This window comes from Papio anubis, chromosome 5, assembly GCF_008728515.1.
Source record: "Papio anubis isolate 15944 chromosome 5, Panubis1.0, whole genome shotgun sequence".
Taxonomy (NCBI): Eukaryota; Metazoa; Chordata; class Mammalia; order Primates; family Cercopithecidae; genus Papio; species Papio anubis.
Window position 1 is genome coordinate 72,996,838 of NC_044980.1, and position 25,383 is coordinate 73,022,220.

General features: G+C 44.0%; 1 protein-coding gene and 1 long non-coding RNA gene across 3 annotated transcripts in view; one reads left to right on the forward strand and one right to left on the reverse strand.

Moving 5' to 3' along the window:
- Positions 1–25,383, forward strand: part of THBS4 (thrombospondin 4) — a 61,127-nt gene that overhangs the window by 25,758 nt on the left and 9,986 nt on the right. For both annotated transcript variants that reach the window (XM_009208683.3, XM_021939502.2), the window contains exons 3-14: positions 8,759–9,006; positions 11,487–11,595; positions 11,988–12,070; positions 12,717–12,768; positions 12,980–13,182; positions 15,277–15,414; positions 17,934–18,002; positions 20,520–20,672; positions 22,866–22,970; positions 23,088–23,195; positions 23,466–23,625; positions 24,708–24,826. In XM_009208683.3, coding sequence (XP_009206947.2) covers positions 8,759–9,006; positions 11,487–11,595; positions 11,988–12,070; positions 12,717–12,768; positions 12,980–13,182; positions 15,277–15,414; positions 17,934–18,002; positions 20,520–20,672; positions 22,866–22,970; positions 23,088–23,195; positions 23,466–23,625; positions 24,708–24,826 — 1,547 coding nt within the window. The remainder of the gene's footprint in view (positions 1–8,758; positions 9,007–11,486; positions 11,596–11,987; positions 12,071–12,716; positions 12,769–12,979; positions 13,183–15,276; positions 15,415–17,933; positions 18,003–20,519; positions 20,673–22,865; positions 22,971–23,087; positions 23,196–23,465; positions 23,626–24,707; positions 24,827–25,383) is intronic.
- Positions 18,889–25,376, reverse strand: LOC103885208. The gene is made up of 3 exons (XR_002522612.2): positions 24,938–25,376; positions 21,062–21,798; positions 18,889–20,428 (listed from the first exon to the last, which is right to left on the reverse strand). It is a non-coding gene; the product is annotated as an uncharacterized LOC103885208 (long non-coding RNA).

The window sequence follows — 25,383 nt, forward strand, 5'->3', positions numbered from 1 at the left end:
TAATAGTCCCACTGTACTCTTAACTGTCCAGGCCACATCTAATACTGTGTCTAGTCCTGGACACATTTCACAGGGACACTGTCAAGTCAAAGATTATCTTGAAAAGAGTCACAAAAAGAGCACCTATCTGGGCCCCGTTTTGGGGTTTTGTTTTGTTTTGTTTACCACATTTAAGTAGAAAAGTTAAAGGAACTAGAGAAATGAAGGAGCCAGACAGAAGACATGAAAAATATGAAATTTGCCTTACAATATTTGAAAAAAGGGCTAGGTGCAGTGGCTCATGCCTGTAATCCCAGCACTTTGGGAGTCTGAGGCAGGAATATCACTAGAGCCCACACATTCAGCACCAGTCGGGGTAAAAAATTAAAATATATATATATATTTTTTTTGAGACAGAGTCTCACCCGGTTGCCCAGACTGGAGTGCAATGGCATGATCTCAGCTCACTGCAACCTCCACCTCCCAGGTTCAAGCAATTGTCCTGCTTCAGCCTCCTGAGTAGCTGGAATTACAGGCATGTGCCACCACACCTGGCTAATTTTTTTTTTTGCATGTGTCTTTAGTAGAGACAGGGTTTCGCCATGTTGGCCAGGCTGGTCTCAAACTCCTGACCACGTGATCCGCCTGCCTCAGCCTCCCAAAGTGCTGGGATTACAGGCGTAAGCCACTGCGTCCGGCCAAAAATACATTTTAAAAAAAATTAGCCAGACTTGGTGGTACATGCCTGTAGCTCCAGCTATTCAGGAGGCTGTGGCAGGAGGATCACTTGAGCCCAGGAGTTTGAGGCTGCAGTGAGCCATGATCATGCCACTGCACTCCAGCCTGGGAAACAGGGCAAGATCTTGTTTCAAAAAAATAAAAATAATTAAAAATAATTTTAAAATAATATTTGAAAAATGTCATTTGGAATGAAGATCAGAGTAAACCTCTCCCTAGCTCTGAAGAGTAAAATTAGGATCCATTGGTAGAAGACAGAGGAAACATATTGGCTCTGTATTAGGAAAATCTTGGAGAGTGATCCAAAAGTGAAATGGGCTTCTCTGCAAAGTAATGAGTTCCTTGTTACTGGAAATGTGCTGGTAGAGGCTGCACTTTTATTGAAGGAATTTGTGAAGTGAGATATTAAGCTGGATGACTTATAATGGTAGTATTTTGTCATTCTACCAAGGCTAGAGAAGTTTCATGGGCGCTTAAGAAATTGCTTTGCATCTGTCTCCTGTAACATGACCTTGGGCTTCTGTGCACACTCACAGCTTTGTTGCCTACCAGATAGTTGCATACTATGATGAATCTCATACTTTTTCAAAACAGAAAGTCCTCTGCAGATGTTTAGCATAATTGCAGTGTTTTCTTCCACTAGATAGATGTGTGTGTGTGTGTGTGTGTGTGTATACTCTGTATACATTACATTGTCCAAACTGCCATAAGAAAACTTTGAAACAGACTGCATTTATCACAGCTAGGAGTCACCCAGAGTACTTTCAGAAAAAGCAGTTTGCTGATTTACCTTTTCTATGTATTTCCAAAGCACTAAAGTTACAAAGACCTCGTGTATAGGGCATGAAGATAAATAAGCAAAGGCAAACAAGCATATCCATCACAAGAGACATTAATGTCAAGGAGGCAATTTTTAAATGTACAATTATTTTAAAAGAAGAGGAAAGGTTGACAATGATTGCTTCCATCGTATGTTTAAAAGTGCCAAAGAGCAAAGCCATTTGCCAAATAAAGCAAAGAGCGCCGGACTACCTTTGTGAGTTTGCTGCCTGCAGGCCAGGCCACTCTGGACTCCTTTGCCCAAGCAGACAAAATATTATCATTTCCAGTTCTTTAAAGCTGGCACCCTGCTTCATAACTTTGACATTCAACATATTATAATATTTTTGACTACCAGGTCCACTTTTCAGAAAGCACCTTTTGAAAATTCTTTCTGAAGATGGCAATATTTCAAATCTTCATTGCCTGGGCTCGCTTTTTAATCTGCTGCCAGTCACTGAAATCGTATTTAATCAGACTGGGCTATGTGGTTCCTGTGTCCGGCTGGTCCCAAGCATGGAAGTGTAGCTTTTGGACAGTGCCATAAAATCGGGCCCCAAATTGTCAATTACACAAAGATGCCAAGTTTAGAGGGAAAGGATTTATATAACCAACAAAGTGTTCCACATTTAAAAAAAAGACATAATTGTGAGTAATAAAAGTCAGAGTGGACACACTCTATTTTATCTATTTTTTTTCACTTCATAGGTAGTTGTAGTGGTGCCCTCAGATACTATGGGATGTGGGAAAATCAGTGAGATATAGACTTGGCAGCAGGGAGGGACTTAAGGTGGTGGGAAGATGAGGGCCAGTCCTGGGATAAGGAGTTGAAACGTTATTTAGAATCCGCTAGGGAGTTATTGAAGGATTTCATTTGCTTCCTTGCTTGCTTTGAGGAGGCAATAACTTGATCAGAACAGTCCTCTAAGAAGTTCAATCTCTCAGTCCAAAAAGTCCATGCAGAAAGAGCCCTAAAGTAGGAAGGGGAGTCAGGAATCTAACAGAGAAGCCCAGAGATGGAGCAGAGGCAGAGACGTCGTTTGAGATTTGAGCACCCACTGACTGACAGCCTTCAATTCCAATCCAATCTGCACTGCATTCTCGGTACTAACCCTGCAAGATAACCAGCTGCAATCGCCAAGAAAGCCTGTGCAGCTGGTGGTAAGTGAAAACTGAGGATGCGAACTGAATGTGCTACAGCTGAAGAAATAGTTGTACCTGGAAACACTCAATGGGTTCACCTTGCCTGCTGCCTACACAGAACCCATTTATCAAGACAGGGGAATTGCAATGGAGAAAGGGTAATTCACAGAGAGCTGGCTGTGTGGGAGACTGGAGTTTATTACTCAAATCAGTCTCCCCAAGCATTCGGGGATCCGCTTTTAAAGATAATTTTGCAGGTAGGGGCTTGGGAAGTGGGGAGTGCTGATTGGTCAGGTTGGAAATGGAATCATAGGGGGTCGAAGTTAGGTTTTCTTAATGTCTTCTGTTCCTGGGTGTGATGGCAGAAATGATTGGGCCAGATTACTGGGTTGGGTGGTGTCAGCTGATCCGTCGAGTGCATGGTCTGCAAAATATCTCAAGCACTGATGTTAGGCTTTACAATAGTGATGTTACCCTAGGAGCAATTTGGGGAGGTTCAGACTCTTGGAGCCAGAGGCTGCATGACCCCTAAACTGTCATTTCTAATCCTGTAGCTAATTTATTAGTCCTTCAAAGGCAGACTGGTCCCCAGGCAAGAAGGGAGTCTTCGGGAAAGGGCTGTTGCCAATTTTGCTTCAGAGTCAAACCATCTACTGAATTCTTTCCCAAAGTTAGTTCGGCCTCTGCCCAGGAATGAACAAGGAAAGCTTAAGTGTTAGAAGCTAGATGGAGTCAGTGAGGTCTGATTTCTTTCACTGTCATAATTTCCTGAGTTATAATTTGGCAAAGGCCGTTTCATACCCAGTGACTGTTTTCCTGAGTGCTTTCCAGGGTGGTGGCCAGGCAGAGGTGTGGTCAAGCTGGGAGGTGGGATGGTTCCAGCCTCAGGGGCCTGGCTGCGTCTTCCTTCCCAGAGGGACGAAACGGTCATCCTCCTCCCTCTGTAGTGTTTTCCTCTGCGTTTTGCTCCTACTATGTGTGGATGTGTTGGGATAAGATAGGGTGAGATGAGCACCGGGAAAGGGGGCTGGCAAGAGGAAGGGAACCCTGTCCGTTCTCTTCCCCTTCCCGATGATGCTGCCTCTGGAGAAGGTGAGGAAAACTTGCACCCAACAGGCTGCAGGCTCCTGGGGCCAGAACTTTCTGCTTTTCCCGGACTCTGTATGACTGATGTGAAAACATTGAGCTTCCTGAGCCTGCTTGCCCTCTGGGTAGTCTAACTGCTCTGATGATAAAATAAGTGTAGAGGCACTGAAGTAAAGAATTTGCAATAAAAAAGAAAATGAAAAATGGAAGCCATAAGAGAAATGAGTATTGGATCAATTGTGAAGAATGGGAAATGTCAAGGCACTTGATAATTTTTCTGCTAACAGACATTGTGAAGATGGAAGTTTCCATGGTTTTCTTTGCCTGTGTTTTCTTTTGCTATTGTCATGAGATCTAGGGGCATGAGGGATTTGTCATTTGAGTGTTACATTGCAACAAAAAGCAAGGCAGAAGTACAGAAACCACTTCAATGAGAGTATGAACACAATAGGAGGTTTTGCTACCTTGAATTAGATGTTGAATTGCTACTCTCTGAACTTTATTTTCTATATACAAAGCTTTAAATGCAATCATTTAATTATTCGTTGAAAGTTTATATTAGCAACATTTAGTGTGCACCTGCTATATATAAAGTATCCCACTAGGTACTATTCATCAAATTAAACCCAGCTATTTAGTTATGAAAATAAACCATGGCCCACATGCCCTGTGAAGCCCTGTTAAAAGCAAGCAACATGCCCAAGAAAATATATTTCCTTTGAATTTCACAGAAATCTTAGTTTGGGGAAGAAAAATCAAGAGTTTTTGTTATAAGCCAGTATGTGCATCCTCTGAAACAGTTAATGTAGAGAACAGAGGTAGTGGCCATAACTGAAATAAGGAGATAGTGAGTGAGTGTGTGTGTGACCTAATTCAAGTTTGGTGGTCCAAGTGGTATTTTTCCTGGCCTGTAAAAATTCCAGGTATTTGCAAAACTGTTCTAAATAGTAATGTAATAGAAGTTTTTATAAAATTGAGTTAGTGCATATGTTTGGACTCTGTTTCTCCCTCTTTTGGTTACTATATAGGGTTCTAATTTCCAGCTGTGCAGTTACTATTGTAAATTCTCAACATTTAAAAAAATTTTCAGATTTAAATTATTTGTATTGATATGTAATTTTTACATATTTAAGGGGTACATGTGAATTCTCAACAATTAATATTAAATAAAAGGAGAAGATTCTGTTCTATCCCAGATTAGAAATACCTTAGAATTTCTATTTGGGTCTATTTTCCTCCATTCCATTATTTTCTTCCTCTTCATACCACATTTATATACATCTTACCATTTATTTATATTTATACTTATATTAATACTTTACTTCAGGAAAGTTAGTATTGTTCTGGAATCAGAAAGCCCTTCTAGCTAGTCTGTCTTGCCAGGTCTTTCTGATTCTTCTCCCTCAGGAAGCAAGTGGTGGTGACCACGTCGACATAAGAGATTTCCCGTCTGACTCCTCCCACCATCTCTGTAGGTCACAGAACCTCACGTCAGCTGGCTCTCTTCAGACTGTGGTCAACTGGAAAATCCAGTCAGAGTTCAGAAGGGTGGGAAAATGAACCTAGAAAGTCTAATGTGGAGAAAGCCTTAAAATATATCCTTCATGTTCCACAGTAGTGATTCTTTTCTTTGGCGACACTGCAATGTAAATAGGTATTCTTGGCTAGTTCATCTGCAGGCAGCACCATCTTGGCATTTACACTCTACAGAAAAGGTACCTGAGGAGAAAGATGGTCCAAGTTACTTGCCACAAATCACACAGATTAACAGCAACACAGTCTGGGTGTATATGTCTAATATATTTCTTTTTTAATTATTTTTATATACAAGTAATGGTTGTTTCTTGTAGAAAAGTTAAAACAATGAAGATGAGCAGGAAGAAAAAAAATACCATCCAGGCACCCAGAAAATAACCATATTAATGTAGACATATCTTCTTCTAATCTTCTAGGTATGTGTGTATACATATATGTATATATATACACATGCACACTTTTTTCTAAATTAACCCATATTGACCTATAACCTCCTTTTTTTTTTTTTTTTTTACTTAACAAAATACTGGGAATGTCTTTTTGTGTTTTTAATTCAGCTATTCCGTAGTATTCCATTTTATGATTATAGTGTAATTTAAGTAGCCAGCCCTCTCCTTTTGGACATACATGTTGTGCCAAGTGTTGATTACAATAAGTATTTCTGAAATGAACATTCTCATCCATACATCTTGGTGCTGCTTTTTTTTTTTTTTTCTATAACCCAGGACAGTGCTGAAGTGCTTCTTTTTTGTTCTTTAATTTCCTCAGTTTTAGTTCCTAGAAGTGGCAATGCTGGGCTGTTGGGTTTACACATGTTTGAGGTTCTGATGCACATGACTAAATTACCCTCCAGAAAAGTTCTACTTTAAGTTCTACTTAAGGCTTTCCCACCCTGGGACAGCTAAAGACTGGCCAGAGCTTTGCAACTGCAATGATGTGTTTACCACCTCCCTTATCAGCAATATTTGCAATTCGCCTCCAACCTTGTTCTCGCGATTGTTTCCAGTGAAAATTAGCCATGCCCGGCTAATTTCTGTCTTTTTAGTAGAGACAGGGTTTCACCATATTAGTCAAGCTGATCTTGAACTCCTGACCTTGTGATCTGCCCACCTTGGCCTCCCAGAGTGCTGGTTTGGGAATGGTACCTGTGGGTGCACCTGGAGGCATGTTTAGACACCAGCTGAAATCACTTTGGTCTTTCTAGCAAACCTTAACTAATGGGCTCCACTCACAAAGGGTCAACTTCCAAGATTTTAGCTAAGGGCCTCCTATGTTCAGGACAATAATGGAGTTAAAAAAACAAGGCTGCAAGGCTGCCTGGGAGGCGGAGCTTGCAGTGAGCTGAGATCCGGCCACTGCACTCCAGCCTGGGCGACAGAGCGAGACTCCGTCAAAACCAGCAGATATGTGAATAGCTACCCACATAGGGAAAAAAACCGAAATGAAACAAAAACAAAAACAGAAAATAAGGTGGGAGTCCTTCTTTTACAACCATGGATACGTTTTCTTTTCTTTTTCTTTTTTTTTTTTTTTTTTTTTTTTTGAGACGGGGTCACTCTGTTGCCCAGGCTGGAGTGCAGTGGTTCGATCAGGAATCACTGCATCCTCAATCCCCCAGGCTCAAGCAGTCCTCCACCTCAGTGTCCCAGGTAGCTGGGACTACAAGTACGTGCCACCACACCTAGCCATTTTATTTTTTTTTTTGAAATGGAGTCTTGATCTGTCACCCATGCTGGAGTGCAGTGGTGTGATCTTGGCTGACTGCAACCTCCACCTCCCAGGTTCAAGCGATTCTCCTGCGTCAGCCTTCCGAGTAGCTGGGACTACAGGCAAACACCACTATGCCTGGCTAATTTTTGTATTTTTAGTAGAGACGGGGGTTCACCATATTGGTCAGGCTGGTCTTGAACTCCTGACCTCATGATCTGCCCACCTCAGCCTCCTAAAGTGCTGGGATTACAGGCGTGAGCTACCAGGCCCAGCCTGGCCAATTTTCTTAAATTTATTTTTTGTAGAGATGAGGTCTCACTATGTTGCCTAGGTTGATTTCAAACTCCTGACCTCAAGCGATTCTCCCACCTGGGCCTCCCAAAGTGCTCGGATTACAGGCATGAGCCTCTGTGCCCAGCCAATACCTTTTATTTTCTGAGCATTGTTAAATTCAGGGATGGGTTGCTGAGGGACAATATGACAGATTACACGCGATTTGATGTGTGCTGACTAAGGCCTGTGCATGCCTGCATTTTTTAGTCACGGAATGAACCATACTCAAGTTCAGATTCTAGTCCTGCCGCTTCCTATGTCCTTGACCAAGTGCCTTCACTTATCTGAGACTCACTTTTCCTCATCCATAGTTATTCCAATTGCATTTGGTTGCAGTGAGTAGAAATTAAGTATTTAGGCTGCGTGCAGTGGCTCACACCTGTAATCCCAGCACTTTGGGAGGCCAAGGCAGGTGGATCGCTTGAGCTCAGGATTTCGAGACCAGCCTGGGCAACACGGCAAAACCCTGACTCTACAAAAAATATATAAATTAGCTGGTTGTGGTGGCTCACACCTGTGGTCCCAACTACTTAGGAGGCTAAGATAGAAGGATTACTTGAGCACGGGAGGCAGAGGTTGCAGTGAGCTGAGATAGTCCCATTGCACTGCAGCCGGGGGGTCAGAGCGAGATCTTGTCTTTAAAAAAAATAGAGGTGCAGTATGGCTCAAGCCTGTAATCTAGCCCAGCACTTTGGGGAGGCGAGACAAGAGGCGAGATCCGCGAGGTCAGGAGATCGAGACCATCCTGGCTAACCACCCAGTTGAAACCCGTCTCTACCTAAAAGACAGAAAACTAGCGGGCGAGGTGGCGAGCGCCTGTAGTCCCAGCTGCTGGGAGGCTGAAGAGCAGGAGAGTAAGCGTGAACCAGGGAGGTGGAGCTTGCAGTGAGCTGAGATCCAAGCCACTGCACTCCAGCCACAGGCGGCAGAAGCGAGACTCATACTCAAAAAAAAAAAATGGGGAAGGGGGGAGAAATCAAGTATTTAAAGCACTTAAGGACAGCCCCCAGCCCCATGGTAGTGCTTAGCAAGTGTTTGGTGAATGAATGGATTCATGCTCTAGGCTTACTTAGAGTTTAGTTTGCTTTCAGATGGGGTTCTGCTTGCTCACTGTACTTACCACTATATGAGAATTGTATTGTTTATTTTCAAATTTGCCACATATTATCTGTTTCTCTATCAGCACAAAACATTCTCAGGAGGAGAGTTGGTTCCCAGTGCCTGAAACAGTGCCTAGCACACAGAAGATGGTGAATTAATATTTGAGGTTATTTCTCACTCACATTCTGTCCAGCAACCCAGTCGTGTTACCAGGAGGCTGTTCAGCACGGGACACTTACCACACCATTCGTTGACCCTCCACTTCCCCCTCTTCCACTTATCACACCATTCCTTGACCTGTGCTTGCTTCCAGCCATCCTCCGTTACCTGAAGAACGACGGGAAGGTCCATTTGGTGGTTTTCAACAACCTGCAGCTGGCAGACGGAAGGCGGCACAGGCTCCTCCTGAGGCTGAGCAATTTGCAGCGAGGGGCCGGCTCCCTAGAGCTCTACCTGGACTGCATCCAGGTGGATTCCATTCACAATCTCCCCAGGGCCTTTGCTGGCCTCTCCCAGAATCCTGAGACCATTGAATTGAGGACTTTCCAGAGGAAGCCACAGGTAGGAACGCACAAACCATTCTCTGAAGTGGAAAAATGAGCTGCCGGTGCCTAGGGAGTGCAGAGGAGTGTGCTGAGAAATTCCTGCTGCAGGTCAGTGGGTCTAATGTCGGTTGCACATCAGAATCGCCTGGGGAGCTTGAAAAGCAAGTGCTAGGGGGCTGCCCCTAAGACAAACCAAATCTGAATCTGTCGGGTGGGGCCTAGGCATCAGCACATTTTTAAAACACCAATTCTAATGTGATGCCAAAATTGAGAGCTTGTGCTTTCAATGATAAGTAGAGACTATGGATACAATTGTAAAGTTGGAAAGGAAGGGCAAAAATAAAAATAACTACCTCAGAGTGATGACGTTATCTATTTTCAGTTTTCTTTAATAAAAATAAAAAAGAATGATTGGAAACTGCCAAGCTGTCGGAACAGCATTTTCACAGGTCTTGTCAGAACATCCACTAACAAAAGGGAGCTTAGCTTAGCTCCATTTGGTCTTAAGACATCATCACCTCTGTCTTCTGTTTTACTCCATGTTGATGGTATTTTTATTATTCTATCATTGCACCTGCTGTAGAAATTGCCACATACATTTCTTTTAGAATTGTGTGCTAGTCAGTGCTTTGTTTTCTATAAAGAACTAGTATTCTTTGTCCTTTCCAATAATGCATAACTGGTTTAAAGTTCCTGAATTTCATCTGTTATATAAGCCTATGTCAAATCAGTAACTATGTTCATCTGCTATGGCCCATATTATTTTTGTCTGCTACCTCTCAATCCTCACTTTCCATTCCCTTTGTTAATTCATTATATTAATATATGCTTTGGTTACAAGCTACTCTGAGCCCTTTGTACAGAGAAGCAGGGTGTAAGCAATAATTTCCATTGCATGTAGGAATGCTGTACAGTTTTAAATAGCAATATAAAAACTATGAATCTGATCCTAGAAGTTTTGCGCTTGAACAACAGGAAGCATTTTTAATCGGAAATTCCAAGAAAGCTAAAATCCAAGGTTTGGGGGTTTTTTTTTGTTTTTCAGTCATATATAGAGAGAGATTTTTTAATGTAGATTTACATATGGAAAAAAATTAATAGAAAGATGTGCTCAACTTTATTTCTGAATCCCCAAAGTAGCACACATAATCAGAATGACAGTCAGAAATTGTGTCACTGCTCATTTCAGAAATTAGTGTTCACCACCAAATAAGTCAATTTCTAAAAGTCAGGACTCAGCCTTGACAAAGTCATCAGAAACTGTACTTACTGGAATTTTCTCAGAAGCTCTACCTCCTTAGACCATCGGTAGTGATCACAGTGGCTCAGCCTCAGAGTCACCTGCTCACTCATTCAGTCAGTCAACAAATAGGCACATTCTAGGCATTAGTGCTACTGTGGCGGGCAAAGCCAGTCATTGTCCTGACTGCAGAGATTGTAGTCTGATGTCCAATACAGTATGTGTTAAATACAAAATATTGGCCGGGCGCGGTGGCTCAAGCCTGTAATCCCAGCACTTTGGGAGGCCGAGACGGGCGGATCACGAGGTCAGGAGATCGAGACCATCCTGGCTAACACGGTGAAACCCCGTCTCTACTAAAATATACAAAAAACTAGCCGGGCGAGGTGGCGGGCGCCTGTAGTCCCAGCTACTCGGGAGGCTGAGGCAGGAGAATGGCGTGAACCCGGGAGGCGGAGCTTGCAGTGAGCTGAGATCCGGCCACTGCACTCCAGCCTGGGCGGCAGAGCGAGACTCCGTCTCAAAAAAAAAAATAAATAAATAAATAAATACAAAATATTGCCTAAATCTTAGCTAAATCAAAAAGCAGAATTCCTCTGAAAATCCTCAGCTGTGCTCATTTCTATATAAGGATGATGACTTGACCTTGGCAGTTAACATAAACGTTTGGTTGTATATAGATATAATAAAAGTGATTGCAAGCAGAATTCACAAGATAGAAGGGCAAGAAAATTTACTTTTTGACTAACAATGAATAATATCAACCCGAAATGTAAAAATACGATGCCAACTACCTAATGATCATAGAAGATATCATTCATTCTCATAGCCCGAAGAAATCATAGGCTTTGCTAGAACCTTGAGTCAAGACATCCAAAAACTAATACTGTTTAAAATTGGGATTAACACCTTATTTATTGCGATCTAAATTCCATAAACAAATTACAGACAATTCTTAAGAGCTTCCCGTCACAAAATAACTCCTTTACCATGTAGGAAAAGAGCCTTTCCTTTTCTCAGCCCTCTTGGTGACAATGCCAGCATTTTCCTAGGCTGCTGGCTACTTACATATTCACTTCAATCAAAAAGATAGGGCTGGCAGGCTTTAGGAAAAAATGTGATCCTACAAAATTATGTAAGATGTCAGAGGGTCCAACGATACAGGACTACTTGATTATGAAAATTGCGTGAGTAGGCAAGCACATTGGCTTTTGAACAGTATCAGCAATCTGTGGTATGAATGTGATTTCTTCCAGGACTTCTTGGAAGAGCTGAAGCTGGTGGTGAGAGGCTCACTGTTCCAGGTGGCCAGCCTGCAAGACTGCTTCCTGCAGCAGAGCGAGCCGCTGGCTGCCACAGGCACAGGTGTGGGCTCTTGGGCAGTTTGCATACCTTCATCAACACAAACTCCAAAGACCCTGAATAGGCACGGTCCCATCACCAAAAAGTGGGACTGTCAACAGAGCAGCCCAACAAAACGTATCTACGAAAATCAGGCTCTTAAACAAAATCCAGGGCAAGGAGTATTTTCATTAAACTTTTATTTTTATGATTCACATGAATTTAGACTCAAATAGTCAGTGGCATCATTATCATTTTTTTAGCTGAATTAAAGAAATTACCCCAAATTAAATTCAAATATTCTGGGTTTTTGAATCATCTTGTCATGATGATTTCCTGGGGAATCTTTTGGTTTTGAGTCACTTAGAAATGACCATCACTGGTTGAAAACTCTTTGCCTTTTGCTGTTCCTACAGGGGACTTTAACCGGCAGTTCTTGGGTCAAATGACACAATTAAACCAACTCCTGGGAGAGGTGAAGGACCTTCTGCGACAGCAGGTAACAAGTGGGGCATATCATCAGAAAAGCCCTGCTCTTCTCAGAGCAGCTCCCCACAAGCTAGTGGAGCTGCAGGCCTGCACAGGCACGGAGGCGGCCTCTGGGTCAGACTTCCGGGGGCCCACGCAGCCCCCCACAGCAGGGCTCCACTGGAAGTTCTCTGGAAATGGGGGCCAAGTTCATGATGAACACACCATGGCTCTAAGCAGAGCTGGAGCCACCAAGGGCTGCTAATGGTACTGTAAGAAGTGTTACAGAGGGCCAGGTGTGGTGCCTCACGCCTGTAATCCCAGCACTTTGGGAGGCTGAGGTGGGCGGATCACAAGGTCAGGAGTTTGAGACCAGCCTGAACAACATGGTGAAACCCCATCTCTACTAAAAACACAAAAATTAGCCAGGCGTGGTGGTGCGTGCCTGTAATCCCAGCTACTCAGGAGGCTGAGCCAGGAGAATCGCTGGAACCCAGGAGGCAGAGGTTGAAGTGAGCTGAGATTGTGCCACTGCACTCCAGCCTGGACAACAGACTGAGACTGTCTCAAAAAAAAAAAAAAAAAAGTGTTACATAGATAGCTCCACATGGATTCTTTCATTCCTGGATGATTTCAGGCATTCCTTTTCAATCCTTTTCCTCTTCTCATTTTTAAAGGTTAAGGAAACATCATTTTTGCGAAACACCATAGCTGAATGCCAGGCTTGCGGTAAGTGCTTTCCTAGTAATGGGCTTGCCTGAGTCGGATGATGCAGGCTGATGAAGGGCTTGCGGTGAGTCTGTGTTAACCGCAGTTTCTGAAGGTCTACCACATAGTTGGAGGGGAGGGAGGAAAAGTTCAATGGGAAACTAAATTTTGTTTTGTCTTCCGTATATGTTCCTGGCGGTGAATAAGCCTGTGGATGATTGTTTTCCTCTAGGTCCTCTCAAGTTTCAGTCTCCAACCCCAAGCACCATGGTACCCCCAGCACCCCCTGCACCGCCAACACGCCCACCTCGTCGGTGTGACTCCAACCCATGTTTCCGAGGTGTCCAATGTACCGACAGCAGAGATGGCTTCCAGTGTGGGCCCTGCCCCGAGGGCTACACAGGAAGCGGGATCACCTGTATTGATGTGGATGAGGTAAAAGTTCACTTAGACTGGGAGGGAATCCCTAAGTATCCTCCTCACCCTGCAGCTTTTGGAAAAAGAAGCCAGGCTGATGATTAAGGGCTGACTTGGGCTGTCCTCCAGGCTCCATCAAAACCACTTGCTTGGAGACCCTCAGACACAGGGATGGCGGAAGGAGACATGACCCAAGGTTATGGCTGCATTTGTCATTTTTCGTCTGCGTTTCCAACTCTTCTACTGGTCCATTGGCTACAGTGCCGACGTTTCTGCTTTACACGCTGACATTTGCATTGGTTATTTCTCTTAAGCAGTCTGTGCTACAATTTTGTTTTTCCCCCACTTTTGCAAATGTAGAAGGGGAGGATTTTTGTAAGGGTATATTTCAGGAGTCACCATGGATTTCTTCAGGCTTCCTAAAACAAAGGAGCAGAGGGGAATGTCACACCAACAAGGGGGAGGCCCTGTAACCTATTAGTAACTAAACGTGCCCAGGGAGGGCCCCAGAGGAGGCACATCCAGCTGTTTGACCGGCTGGCAGAGCCCCAGAAGAGACTGTTTCAACACCATGGTTAGGCAGGCCAGGCCCAGTGGCTCAAGCCTGCAATCTCAACACTTTGGGAGGCTGAGGTGGGAGGATCACCTGAACTCAGGAGTTTAAGACCAGCCTGGGCCGGGCGCGGTGGCTCAAGCCTGTAATCCCAGCACTTTGGGAGGCCGAGGCGGGCGGATCACGAGGTCAGGAGATCGAGACCATCCTGGCTAACATGGTGAAACCCCGTCTCTACTAAAAATACAAAAAAAAACTAGCCGGGCGTGGTGGCGGGCGCCTGTAGTCCCAGCTACTTGGAGGCTGAGGCAGGAGAATGGCCTGAACCTGGGAGGCGGAGCTTGCAGTGAGCCGAGATCGCGCCACTGCACTCCAGCCTGGGTGACACAGCGCGAGACTCCGTCTCAAAAAAAAAAAAAAAAAAGACCAGCCTGGGCAACAAGACAAAACCCTACCTCTACAAAAAATATGATCATTACCGGGGCATGGTGGCATGTGCCTGTGGTCCCAGCTACTCTGGAAGATGAAGTAGGAGGATTGCATGAGGCAGGAGGTTGACGCTGCAGTGAGCCATGATGGCACCACTGCACTTCAGCCTGGGCACGACCCTGTCTCAAAACAAACAAACAAAAAACATGGTTAGGCAATCATCAGTCTAGTCGCAAAGTAATGTTCGTAGCAGGTAGCAAGGCTGCCACCAAAATGTGCCTTCAATGTGCCCTTCTCTTCCCACCCAGCCAGAGGAAGGCTGAAAGGACAAGCGCAGGAGAGAGACACAGGTAGGGAACTTAGGCACACTGGCTCCCTGGGGCTCCTGCAGGCCCTTGGTAACCTTAGTAACACTCAGCTGATTACCTTCCCTAGTAGTAAGCAATTAAGATGGTCTCTAGTAATCCCTCAATTGGAGAAACATCTGCACACATTTCACTGAACTGCATCTGGTTTTTATCTGTGAGCTGGAATTTTCCTTTCTGAAAGGGCAGGAAGTGGTCATGTTTTTTACATTAGTTGAAGTGGATTAAAAAAAAAAAAAAAAGAACCAATCTCCAAGCTTCCTAGAGCCTTGGAATAGCATGGACTTGACAGGACATGGAGGCAGGCACAGGCCCTGAGGGATTATGTGGTACTGAAGAGGCACCGGCCCTGGCTTTGCCTTCTTAAGGTCTTTCTGACTGAGTAGTTGGTTTGCTGATGCTTTTGGAGCCATCTTAACAGCCAGCTAAGTGGTCCAGGGACATAGTCCTTTCACAGAGATTTGCAAATTCCGTGTCAGAATATCAGGGAGCTTATTACATTGAGAGGTAGGCTGGTTAATATCAAGGACCCTTTCAACATAGATGTGCCATTATTCTACAATACAGCAGAGCCCACTAAAAAGCAACGTTAGATTGTGTAGTCAGGGATTCAGTGGGTAACTGGATTTGGAAGCCTTTATTTCCTTTTATTATTTTTTCCACCAAAAGATAGTTAAATGACTAAACAAGTATGTGCAAATAGATGAAGAAAAGTTGGAGTGTTTTCTCGGTGTGGCTAAAGACTTTGGACTTTTTTGTCTTCAGTGCAAATACCATCCCTGCTACCCGGGCGTGCGCTGCGTGAATTTGTCTCCTGGCTTCAGATGTGACGCCTGTCCAGTGGGCTTCACAGGGCCCATGGTGCAGGGTGTTGGGATCAGTTTTGCCAAGTCAAACAAGCAGGTAGGCTGAAGTCATGGTTTCTATTCATTTCTCATCTTAACAGAACAACTGTGGTTGGTTCCCACCTCTTCGGTGTAACCCTTGACCTCCTTGAGCAGCCAAGGCCATGTGGAATGTCATGGTGCAAAATGAGCAAATCAGGAAGTTTTTCAACCATTTCTAAGTATTTACATTTATAAAATCTAGAAGGGAGGAAGCTGTTAAGATGGGATAATAGAGTATTACTGGAAAAACAGTAAAAGGGGTAATATGGCTATTGTCATAATTTCAGGCTTATTTTGTTGATGGCCGTTGAACATTTTGTCCTGCAGAATAAGTTGAGAACCAGGGAAACAAAAGCTTTGAAAAATTAGGTCATTTTTATAGAGTCATTGTTGCCAATCTGAAGCTGTTTCAGAGATGAGGGGATTTTAAGAGTAGAAATAATCCCCCAAGGCAACCTCCCCTTTTTCTTATGTAAGCTATAAATTGCCATAAAGCACTTGAGTACTTCTTGACAGTCTCCATTTATTTCCAAATGTTCTACTATATCCTGGTCATTATTTAACTGACTGACTGTGAAATTCTTTTTGATGTTTTTAGCCCTTAAAAATAGTTGGTCTATAAATATATTTTACTACTTTAGAGAAATTATTAGCTTTGAAGAAGGGCAGGGGCTTATTATTTCCTAGCTGCCTATCAAAGGGTTCTAGAAGGCATGATTTTTTAGACTAGAAAAGGTAGGCAAGCTAGACATATAGGAATGACAAGAGGCTGTTAGAGTCCTCTAAAGACAGAATCTCTAAGAACAAACCAAGGAAATAGACAAAACAAAATATAAGGTATTTGGTGTAAGGTAGTAAGGAACGCTTCTCAATAGACTTCCAGTAACATGGCAGACAGAACTGAAGTGGAAGGGAGCCACCTTGCTAAAATTTAACAGCAAATGTTACTGCATTCCAAAGTCAAAAGAAATAAAAGGAAATGACGCAGTGTCCAGAAACAAAGAGAAAACTCAAAGCCGGAACTGTGACTAAGAACTGATGCCACAGCAGATCCTGGGAGGTGGGAGCCAGGTCCGGGTCCTAGGAACGGGGACCTGGCTTTTACCACCTGTGTGGAGTGGATGCAGCAATGGAGTCTGGGAACTTTGGAAAGGCCTAACACCCCCGCGTAAGTCCAGGACCCTCAAAGAACCACCCTATCCATTACAAGGAGACAGGAAAACTTGACTAGCCCTAAGAAACAATAAAGAAGCTTGACTTCAGCTTTAAGACATGCTTGACAAAAATGAAAATTACCCACAACAAATGTGGCACACATACAGTGTGGAACACATACAGTTATGAGTTCCAAATCTGTGTTATACATAAAATGCAGAAACACAAGCCAAAAAATTAAAATCATAACCAGCCATGAAAAGGTAAAATCCCCAGGGCCCTGTCTCAAGTCAAAGACACACCACTCTGTAAAGACACGCCAAAATTCAGGGCCAGTGGAATGCCCACAGGCAAAATCTGGGCTACTGAAGATATGCTCATAAACAAAAATGGCAGTTTATATAAAGAAACTACCATGAGGAAACATGATAAATATAAAGTAAACATAAAAAGGTAAAGAAATAAATACCATACTTAAAGAACAGGGCAATGTCCCATCTGAACAACATGGCAAAATCCCATCTCTACAAAAAATACACACAAAAAATTAGCTGGGTGTGGTGGTGCGTGCCTGTGGTCCCAGCTACCTTGGGAAGTTGAGGTGGGAGGATCACCTGAGTCTGGGAAGTCGAGGCTGCAGTGAGCTGTGATTGTGCCACTGCACTCCAGCCTGCGCAACGGAGCAAGACCCTGTCTCAACAACAACAAAAGTGTAGGGCGATGTGAGAAAAACATACAAGTTTGAAAACCAGCAGACAAGTTTGAAAAACAGCCAAATAAAACTTTTATCAGTGGAAAATCATTGACCTTAACTCAATAGATGGGCAAAACAGATTAGACACAGCTTCGCAGGGATTTCATAGGCTAGGAGGTGAATTTAAAGAAATCATCTAGAACACAGCACAGAGAAATAAAGATATGAAGCATATAACAAGAGGTTAGGAGTCAAAAGAAGATATTAACGAGAAAGTCCAATATTCATCCAACTGTAGTTCCAAAGAAAGACTAGAAAGCAGTTGAGGGAAACTGAGAATGTTCCAGAATTGAAAAAAGCTAAGAATCCTCAGATAGGAGAACTACACTGAGTCCCAAGCAAGATAAAAAAAACTTTCCTAACCTAACAAGGTGGTGGAACAGATGAATTACACAAGTTGTCTTTTCTGAATAACTTTCAATGCCATGAAAGCAATTCTCATTTGCAATTAGATTAAGTACAAACTGGTACAAATGCAGGGAGATGGCACAAATAACCCTCAGATGACCATTCTACCTGAAATTCTGCATCTTCACTTCACACACAGATAGCAAAACAAAGATTTATTTGCATTTCTATTTAAGCAGCATGTCTCGCTAAAGTTTCTTTGAACTTTTCTGCACTAGGTCTGCACTGACATTGATGAGTGTCGAAATGGAGCATGCGTTTCCAACTCGATCTGCATTAATACTTTGGTGAGTATTTCTCACAGCTGTTGTTATCAAAGCAGAACTGGCTACTAAAACAAGTGTATGTGTATAGACCATAGCTTCCAAACACACCTAGAACATGCGGGCATAATATATTTGATTGGCAGAATAAGGGCAGAAGTTTGTGCTAATGAAGTGTTTAATATGAGTAACTGTATAAGTAATTTTTATGTAAGAATACTTTTATAAGTGCCAAGTTTGTCCTTTATTTTCTACCAAAGTTGCAATATTAGGCCATTAGATAACTATTTATTGAATAAATTATTACTCCTGTATTTTAAAATTGTGAAGAGCTTGGTAGTTTATGTTAATAGTTCAGTGTTTTACTGGTGACTACACAATCCCCAAATGTCATTCTTTATTTTCATAAAACTTTTCAATCTCGAGGTCAGGAGTTCGAGACTAACCTGGCTAACACAGTGAAACCCTCTCTCTACTAAAAATACAAAAAAAAAATTAGCCAGGCCTGGTGGCAGGCGCCTGTAGTCCCAGCTACTCGGGAGGCTGAGGCGGGAGAATGGCGTGAACCTGGGAGGTGGAGCTTGCAGTGAGCCGAGATCGCGCCACTGCACTCCAGCCTGGGCGACAGAGTCTCAAAAACAAAAAAAAAAAACAGACTCAGTCTCAAAAAAAAAAAAAAAAAAAAAACTTTTCAAAACTTTTCATTGTATTAAATTGAAGTGCTTAGCACTTAGGGATGGCTATAACTTAAGTATTCAGATATAGGTTTTATTTCTGAAAGTTCCTATCAAACTATGTCCAAGATAAAAGATGTACCAGAATAGACTATCAAGAAAAGAACTACTGATTACGTGTATGACTATTTGAAAGTTTTCCAACCTCTAGGTTCCTTGTTTCCTTGTAAGTAAAAGCACTTTACATTTATCGAGTCACTTATTTTAATCCTCACAACAACCTCATAAACGGGTATTATTATTATCCACATTTTACAATTGAAGAAACTGAGGCACAGAAATATTACATCATTAAGTCCAGGCGTGGTGGAGCATTCCTATAGTCCCAACTCCTCAGGAGGCTGAAGCTGAAGGATCATTTTGGTCCAAGAGTAGTTTGAGGTTACAGTGAGCTGTGATCGGCACTGCACTCCAGTCTGGGTGAGAGAGGGAGACCCTGTCTCCAAAAAGAAAAAGAAGAAATGTTACGTATTTATACTAAGGTCACACATCTTAGAAGACTTCCAGGTTGGCTACAGAGCCTGAGTTCTTCTCCACAATGCTATATTGCTTAGGAATAGATGGGGATTTATTGCTTCTCAGCTTTTACCAGGACAAAGTAGTCTGCAAATAGATTTGCGAGATCTTGGTGTAAAGGTAATAACTGAGCCACCTAGAGAGAAGGAAAGTAGACAGTAAATAGAACTCCAGGAAACCCCAAAAATGAAGGACTAGGCCAAGGAAAAAGAGCAGAAGTCAGAAAAAGGAGCGAGTGGGCAGCATCGCCAGGGAGGCTGAGATTGAGACAGGTCGTTGGAAAGCGTGCTTTGGATGTGGCAATTAAGAGGTTGTGAGTGACTTAAATCATTAAACTGCATACTTCAAATGGATGTCTTTTACGATCTATAAATTTTATGCCAATAAAACTGCATAAGATGAAAAATACAGCATGGTGACTTAGTTAATAATACCATGTTCTATATATGAAATCTGCTAAGAGAGCGGATCTTAAGTGTTTTCACTGAAAAAGAAAAAAGGGGAAGGCAACTATGTGAGTTGATGGATGTGTTACTTAACTGACTAGTAATCATTTCACAATGTATATGTATATCACCATCACACTGCACACTTTCAATATATTCAGTTTTGTCAATTTTACCTCAATAACAATGAAAATTTTAATTTTGATTTTTATATATTATATAATATGTATTACATATATTGTGTGCAGTGTGATTATATATATTATATCTATATTATATCTATAAAAGCTAAAAAAACCTGGCCCCTGAAGTGTCACTGCAGTGGAGCTGACAGCTTATTTGTCAGTTTCTCAGCCTGCCTCATCAGAAATTCTCAAGGCAGGCCACCAGCATTTCTCTGTGCACCCATTCCTTTGTCATTCCATTGTAAAAGAGCCAAAGGAACAGCAAGAAGAAAAATTAACTTGCTTCTTAAGCAGATCATCTCCCTGTCCCCAGAGTAAGCTTCTCACACCACCTCCCAGGACTTCATTGGAACTTTTGGCCTCTCCCCTTATGCCCTCCACGGTGGCACGGGCAACTCAGTGTCTGGTTCACTGTGCAGCCTACTTCCCTCACTTCTATTCCTTGTTTGTCTGAGTGGCCGGACACAGCCTCCAGTCTGATGGTGTTTTCACCAACATTCACACGATCTTACATGTAAGCAGAGAGGCAGGCAGGGGTCTGATGCCTGAATCCTGCCAGCAATGAGTACCTGTGAAAATAGACACAATAACCATACCTTTGCTCAAACTGTACCTTTGCTCACAGCTTTCAGCTCATCACCTGATCTTTGTTCCCTGCAGGGATCTTACCGCTGTGGGCCTTGCAAGCCAGGGTATACTGGTGATCAGATAAGAGGATGCAAAATGGAAAGAAACTGCAGAAACCCAGAGCTGAACCCTTGCAGTGTGAATGCCCAGTGCATTGAAGAGAGGCAGGGGGATGTGACATGTGTGGTAAGTTGTTTTTTGACTTCCTCTATCATTTTTCCTCCTTCATTTTTAACATCACCTCTCTCCAGTTTCTATGTGCTTCAGGGTAAAAGTACTTCAAAATGAAAGCATTGCAATCAAAATGAGCATGCAGTGTAATAGGAACAGGGTCCACTGAGTTTGTGGGGAGCAGCCTGACATCCATCTAACCATCAGCTGCCTTTTCTCTCCCTCTTGGCTGTGGGGCAACACTGTCTACTTGGGCACCTGAATGCCAGAGCCTCCAGTGAGGCCCCAGCTCCCAAGCACCTTCTGTGGAAAGGCCCAGAAGCCAGCAGCAGGGAGGTGAAGAAACATTCTTCTCCCCTTTCCTTCTTCTGCCCCGTCTACTTGCCTGTATAATGACAACATACCTGCTGTCATCTCTAATTGTCCTCATCCTTACGACTTCCACAGTGTCTGCCTGGACGCTCCTGTAGGGGATGGGCCACTGTGGAGATGTGGGGGCTGTCATAGGCCCTCGGGGAGAAACCTCCCGTCTCCCGCAGGTGACTGGCAGGGGCCAGACGGTGCCATGCTCTATGTCTACCTCCACTCCAATCAGGGACAGCTCCGTGAATGGTCACGCCTCCTGTGCATTATCCAGCCCTGGAGCTGGTCTGGGGAGGGGAGACTGGGAAGAGAGTAGAGCAGTCACAGCAGGGCCTGACATGGGTCTCATGCTGAGCTTGTAGTGGGCCCTACGTGAAGGAGAGGGTGCGCTCCGGCCATCCATCCCCAAATCCAAGGATCCAGAGTCCTCAGCCAGCCATCCATTCCCAAATCCAAGGATCCAGAGTCCTCAGCGCCATCCATTCCCAAATCCAAGGATCCAGAGTCCTCAGCCTGCCATCCATTCCCAAATCAAAGATCCAAAGTCCTGGGGACCCTAGGCACTGAAAAATCAGCAGACTTCAGCTGCCCCCCTCCTCTGCACTTCCCAGGGTACCAGGCCTTCGGCAGGTGGCTTGTCAGACTCTGGATTCACCGGTTCACAGTGATCACCCCTGAGCAGCATGATGGATTCTTAGAGCCCTTTTCCATCTTCTTTGTCTCAAAGTTATGCTTCTTTATCTTTATGCATGCACAGTTTTCCACAATGAGCCTATCACTTTTCAAATAGGAAAAATAAGAGTCAAAAATGAGTTAAATAAATAAATATAATAAAGTCAGCCCTCCCTGGCAATACAGATATTCTGTAACAAGGTCAGATGGAGGAATGTGCTGTATCAGAGAGGGAATAACCCCAGCAAGTTCCTGAATTCCTCATGGTTGGGCTTGTTTATTACCAAAAAGCAGTCATTGAGAAGCAAGTATATATCTCTGTTGAAATCCCCATTTTCTGTGAACAAATTGACAACTCCCCTGGGATGGTGGGTGATGGGGCTCTTAATATGTTTTTGAATTTGTAATAAGGCACAACGACAGATGGTAAAGGATTAATAAACTTGGTGTGACTACTAAAATAATTGAATCTGCCAGAAAATGGCTCATTAAAAATGTATTTGTTCCTAGAGGACATTTTTTCCTCATTAAAGTGAGTCAAGGACCAACCTCATGGATCAACCTTCCAGGCCTTCCAAAGGCCCTGCTGGGGCGAGTGAGCAGGAACCAGGAGCCCGGTAGGGTCTCTCTGGAGTCCTGCCTCCTGAATCCTGGTTGCAGAGGGAGAGCACAGATGATTGAGAATAGGCAGGCTGCGGCTGAGGAAGTCACTGGTCTGGAAGCTCCTTATTTTGGGTGGTGAGGCCAGGAAATTTAACCTGTGCTCACATAAGTCTGATTTCCATTGGCCCAGACTCTGCTCCTCAGACTCTCTCCCTCCTCCCTCCTTTATCTCCCACCCCAGGTCAGCTTTCTGTCCCTCTGCATTTCCAGTTCCCTGTGACCTTCTGGGTCCCCTCCTCCCGTCTCCCTTCTGCTGCTCTGCCTGTTCTGGAAGCGGAAGCGGGAGTGGGAGGGAGAGTTTTCTCTCTACGTCTCCCTTTACATCTTTTGAATAGGGAACCATCACACTACTCAAGTGCAATTAAATAGTTTCTAAGCCCCACCCAACAAGGCTGAGTGACTCTGGGCCCTCCCCCTGGGAATGAGCAAAGGAGCAGAGAGGCCCTTGTCAGCCCCCAGCTCCCTGCCAGGCTCAGCTTCCCAGGCCTCTGATGGGCTTTCCCTTCACAGTGTGGAGTCGGTTGGGCTGGTGATGGCTATGTCTGTGGAAAGGATGTGGACATCGACAGTTACCCTGATGAAGAACTGCCATGCTCTGCCAGGAACTGTAAGAAGGTAAGGGGTGTTGGGGTGACAGTAGGCACACATGCACTGTGGCTTTCCAAAGTCACAAACAGTTACTAGCTTAACACAAATGTAGGATGTCATTCAGAACTGCGTTTTCCCCCTAAGGACAACTGCAAGTATGTGCCAAATTCTGGCCAAGAAGATGCAGACAGAGATGGCATTGGCGACGCTTGTGACGAGGATGCTGACGGAGACGGGATCCTGAATGAGCAGGTACCTGCTTTGCTGGGAGGGCCTGTGAATTGCCATGTACCAGGGATGATGGGAGAAAGCCTGTGAAGTCAACTGTGTATATGAATCATCCCAAATGTTAGTTTCCATGCCTGCATTCCACAGCACTGCAGCTTTTTACTCCTTAAGATTCACAAATGTTTGAAATATAAAACTGACAAACTTGGGCCACCAGAGTTCTGACGCTTCTTAACAATGGGGGAAGTGGATTTAGTAAAAGTCTGAGTGATGTTCTATCCTTTCATCTTTTAGGATAACTGTGTCCTGATTCACAATGTGGACCAAAGGAACAGCGATAAAGATATCTTTGGAGATGCCTGTGATAACTGCCTGAGTGTCTTAAATAATGACCAGAAAGACACAGATGGGGATGGAAGAGGAGATGCCTGTGATGATGACATGGATGGAGATGGTAGATTTATCTTGCTTTTGTCTTTTATCTGGGATTCAATTGACCTTGTTCCATTGTTCTCTCTCCAGAGTAGGAATAGAATGACTGATTCAGGGCCTTCCAGCTGTGGGTGGCTCACTGTGGCCTGCATCTGGAGGGCCCAAGGTGGACTTGTGTCTGTGGAAGGAGACTCCACAGCCCACTCCACTACTTAATGGCTCTGGATGTTTCCAGGACTCTGTATCATTGCCAGAAACTTTGTAGGACCCCTTCAAGCAGTGTCTTATCAGAGTGTGTCTTTGTAGGCATCTCCCTTCCCATTTCTACCTCTCCTCACTCGCCACTAGACTTTCTACATGTGAGAGACCCAGAAGTGAAGAACTGAATGAGAAGGCATTGAGCAGCGTCACAGATTACACATCACAGGCTACACATCGCATTGTGGGCCCTTGAAGGAAAAACCTTTTCAAAATACCACCTGCCCCAACACACACACACACACAGATACACACACACACCCCACTCCAGAACATGCACACCCCCCTAAAACATGACCTCACCTTCTGCAAGCCTAACTGATGACCCATTTCCAGTGGTGTGCTGGTAAACAAACCACAGAAAGCCCTGGTTGGTAGCATTTGCCAGTTTCCATGAGGTAACTCCATACTGTCCTCATTGCTGATTTCAAGCTACCAATGTGACATCATCAAACATAAAACTGAAAAGAGAGAGGGACACAATGGACCCAGCTCCAACACAACACTGCCTAGAGCCCTAGGGTCTCAGTCATAGCTCAGATACCCATGAGATCCTCCCTCTCCAGGGTCAGCCCATAGAGCCATCATGATCCCCTCCTCTGGTTGCTATCATAGCCTTTGACATCTTGGACAAATTAGAATTCAGTCGACAAATACCTCTGAGAGCTGTTCATTTTTAAGTCTCCCAGGATCCATCCTTTGAAGCTACCTCTGGATAACTGCTGAAAAGGCTAGTCCCTGTGTGACACTGGCCCAGGCAGAAGCGACTCACCATGTGCCTGATCTCTCCAGCACCTAGAAGTCAGTGACATCCCCCTGACTCAAGGTAGCATTTCTTTCTCACAGGAATAAAAAACATTCTGGACAACTGCCCAAGATTTCCCAATCGTGACCAACGGGACAAGGATGGTGATGGTGTGGGGGATGCCTGTGACAGTTGTCCTGATATCAGCAACCCTAACCAGGTTAGTAGGATACTGGGGAATTCAAACTCCAGGCTGAATTCCTCTATGCAAAGACTCATTTAAGACGGGTGTCTAGAGAAACAGCAGAGCCTCTTAGCTGTTGCCACTTACCTAACAAAGCAGAGGCGGAGAAAGGACACACTGTGGGCCTGAAGATGGTGGGATGAGCACCACACGAGATCTGAAGCCCTAGGGACTATCTCCCAGGCTGTCGATTGCCTGTGAGGTTAGCAACACGAGCTTCATGATGCTCAATACAAGTATTTCTCCTGCAGAAAGGAAAATGGAACATGGAAATTAACCATTGGGAGCCTTGTGTCCCTTTAGTCCCTAAACCCCTACACAGCCTATGTATGGACATTTCAGATTAAGTTCAGCCAGTGATGTGTTGCATCTCCCTTCTCACTCCTCCTTCCTGTCTGGATAATTGGGTATGATGTGTCATTTATTTTTAAAGCCCTGAGACAGGGGAGTCATGGTTGCCCTCTGTGACTCACTCACGATTTTGGCCAAATTTCAAATTGCAGAAGCAAAGCAAAATCAACTTGTCTTCTCCC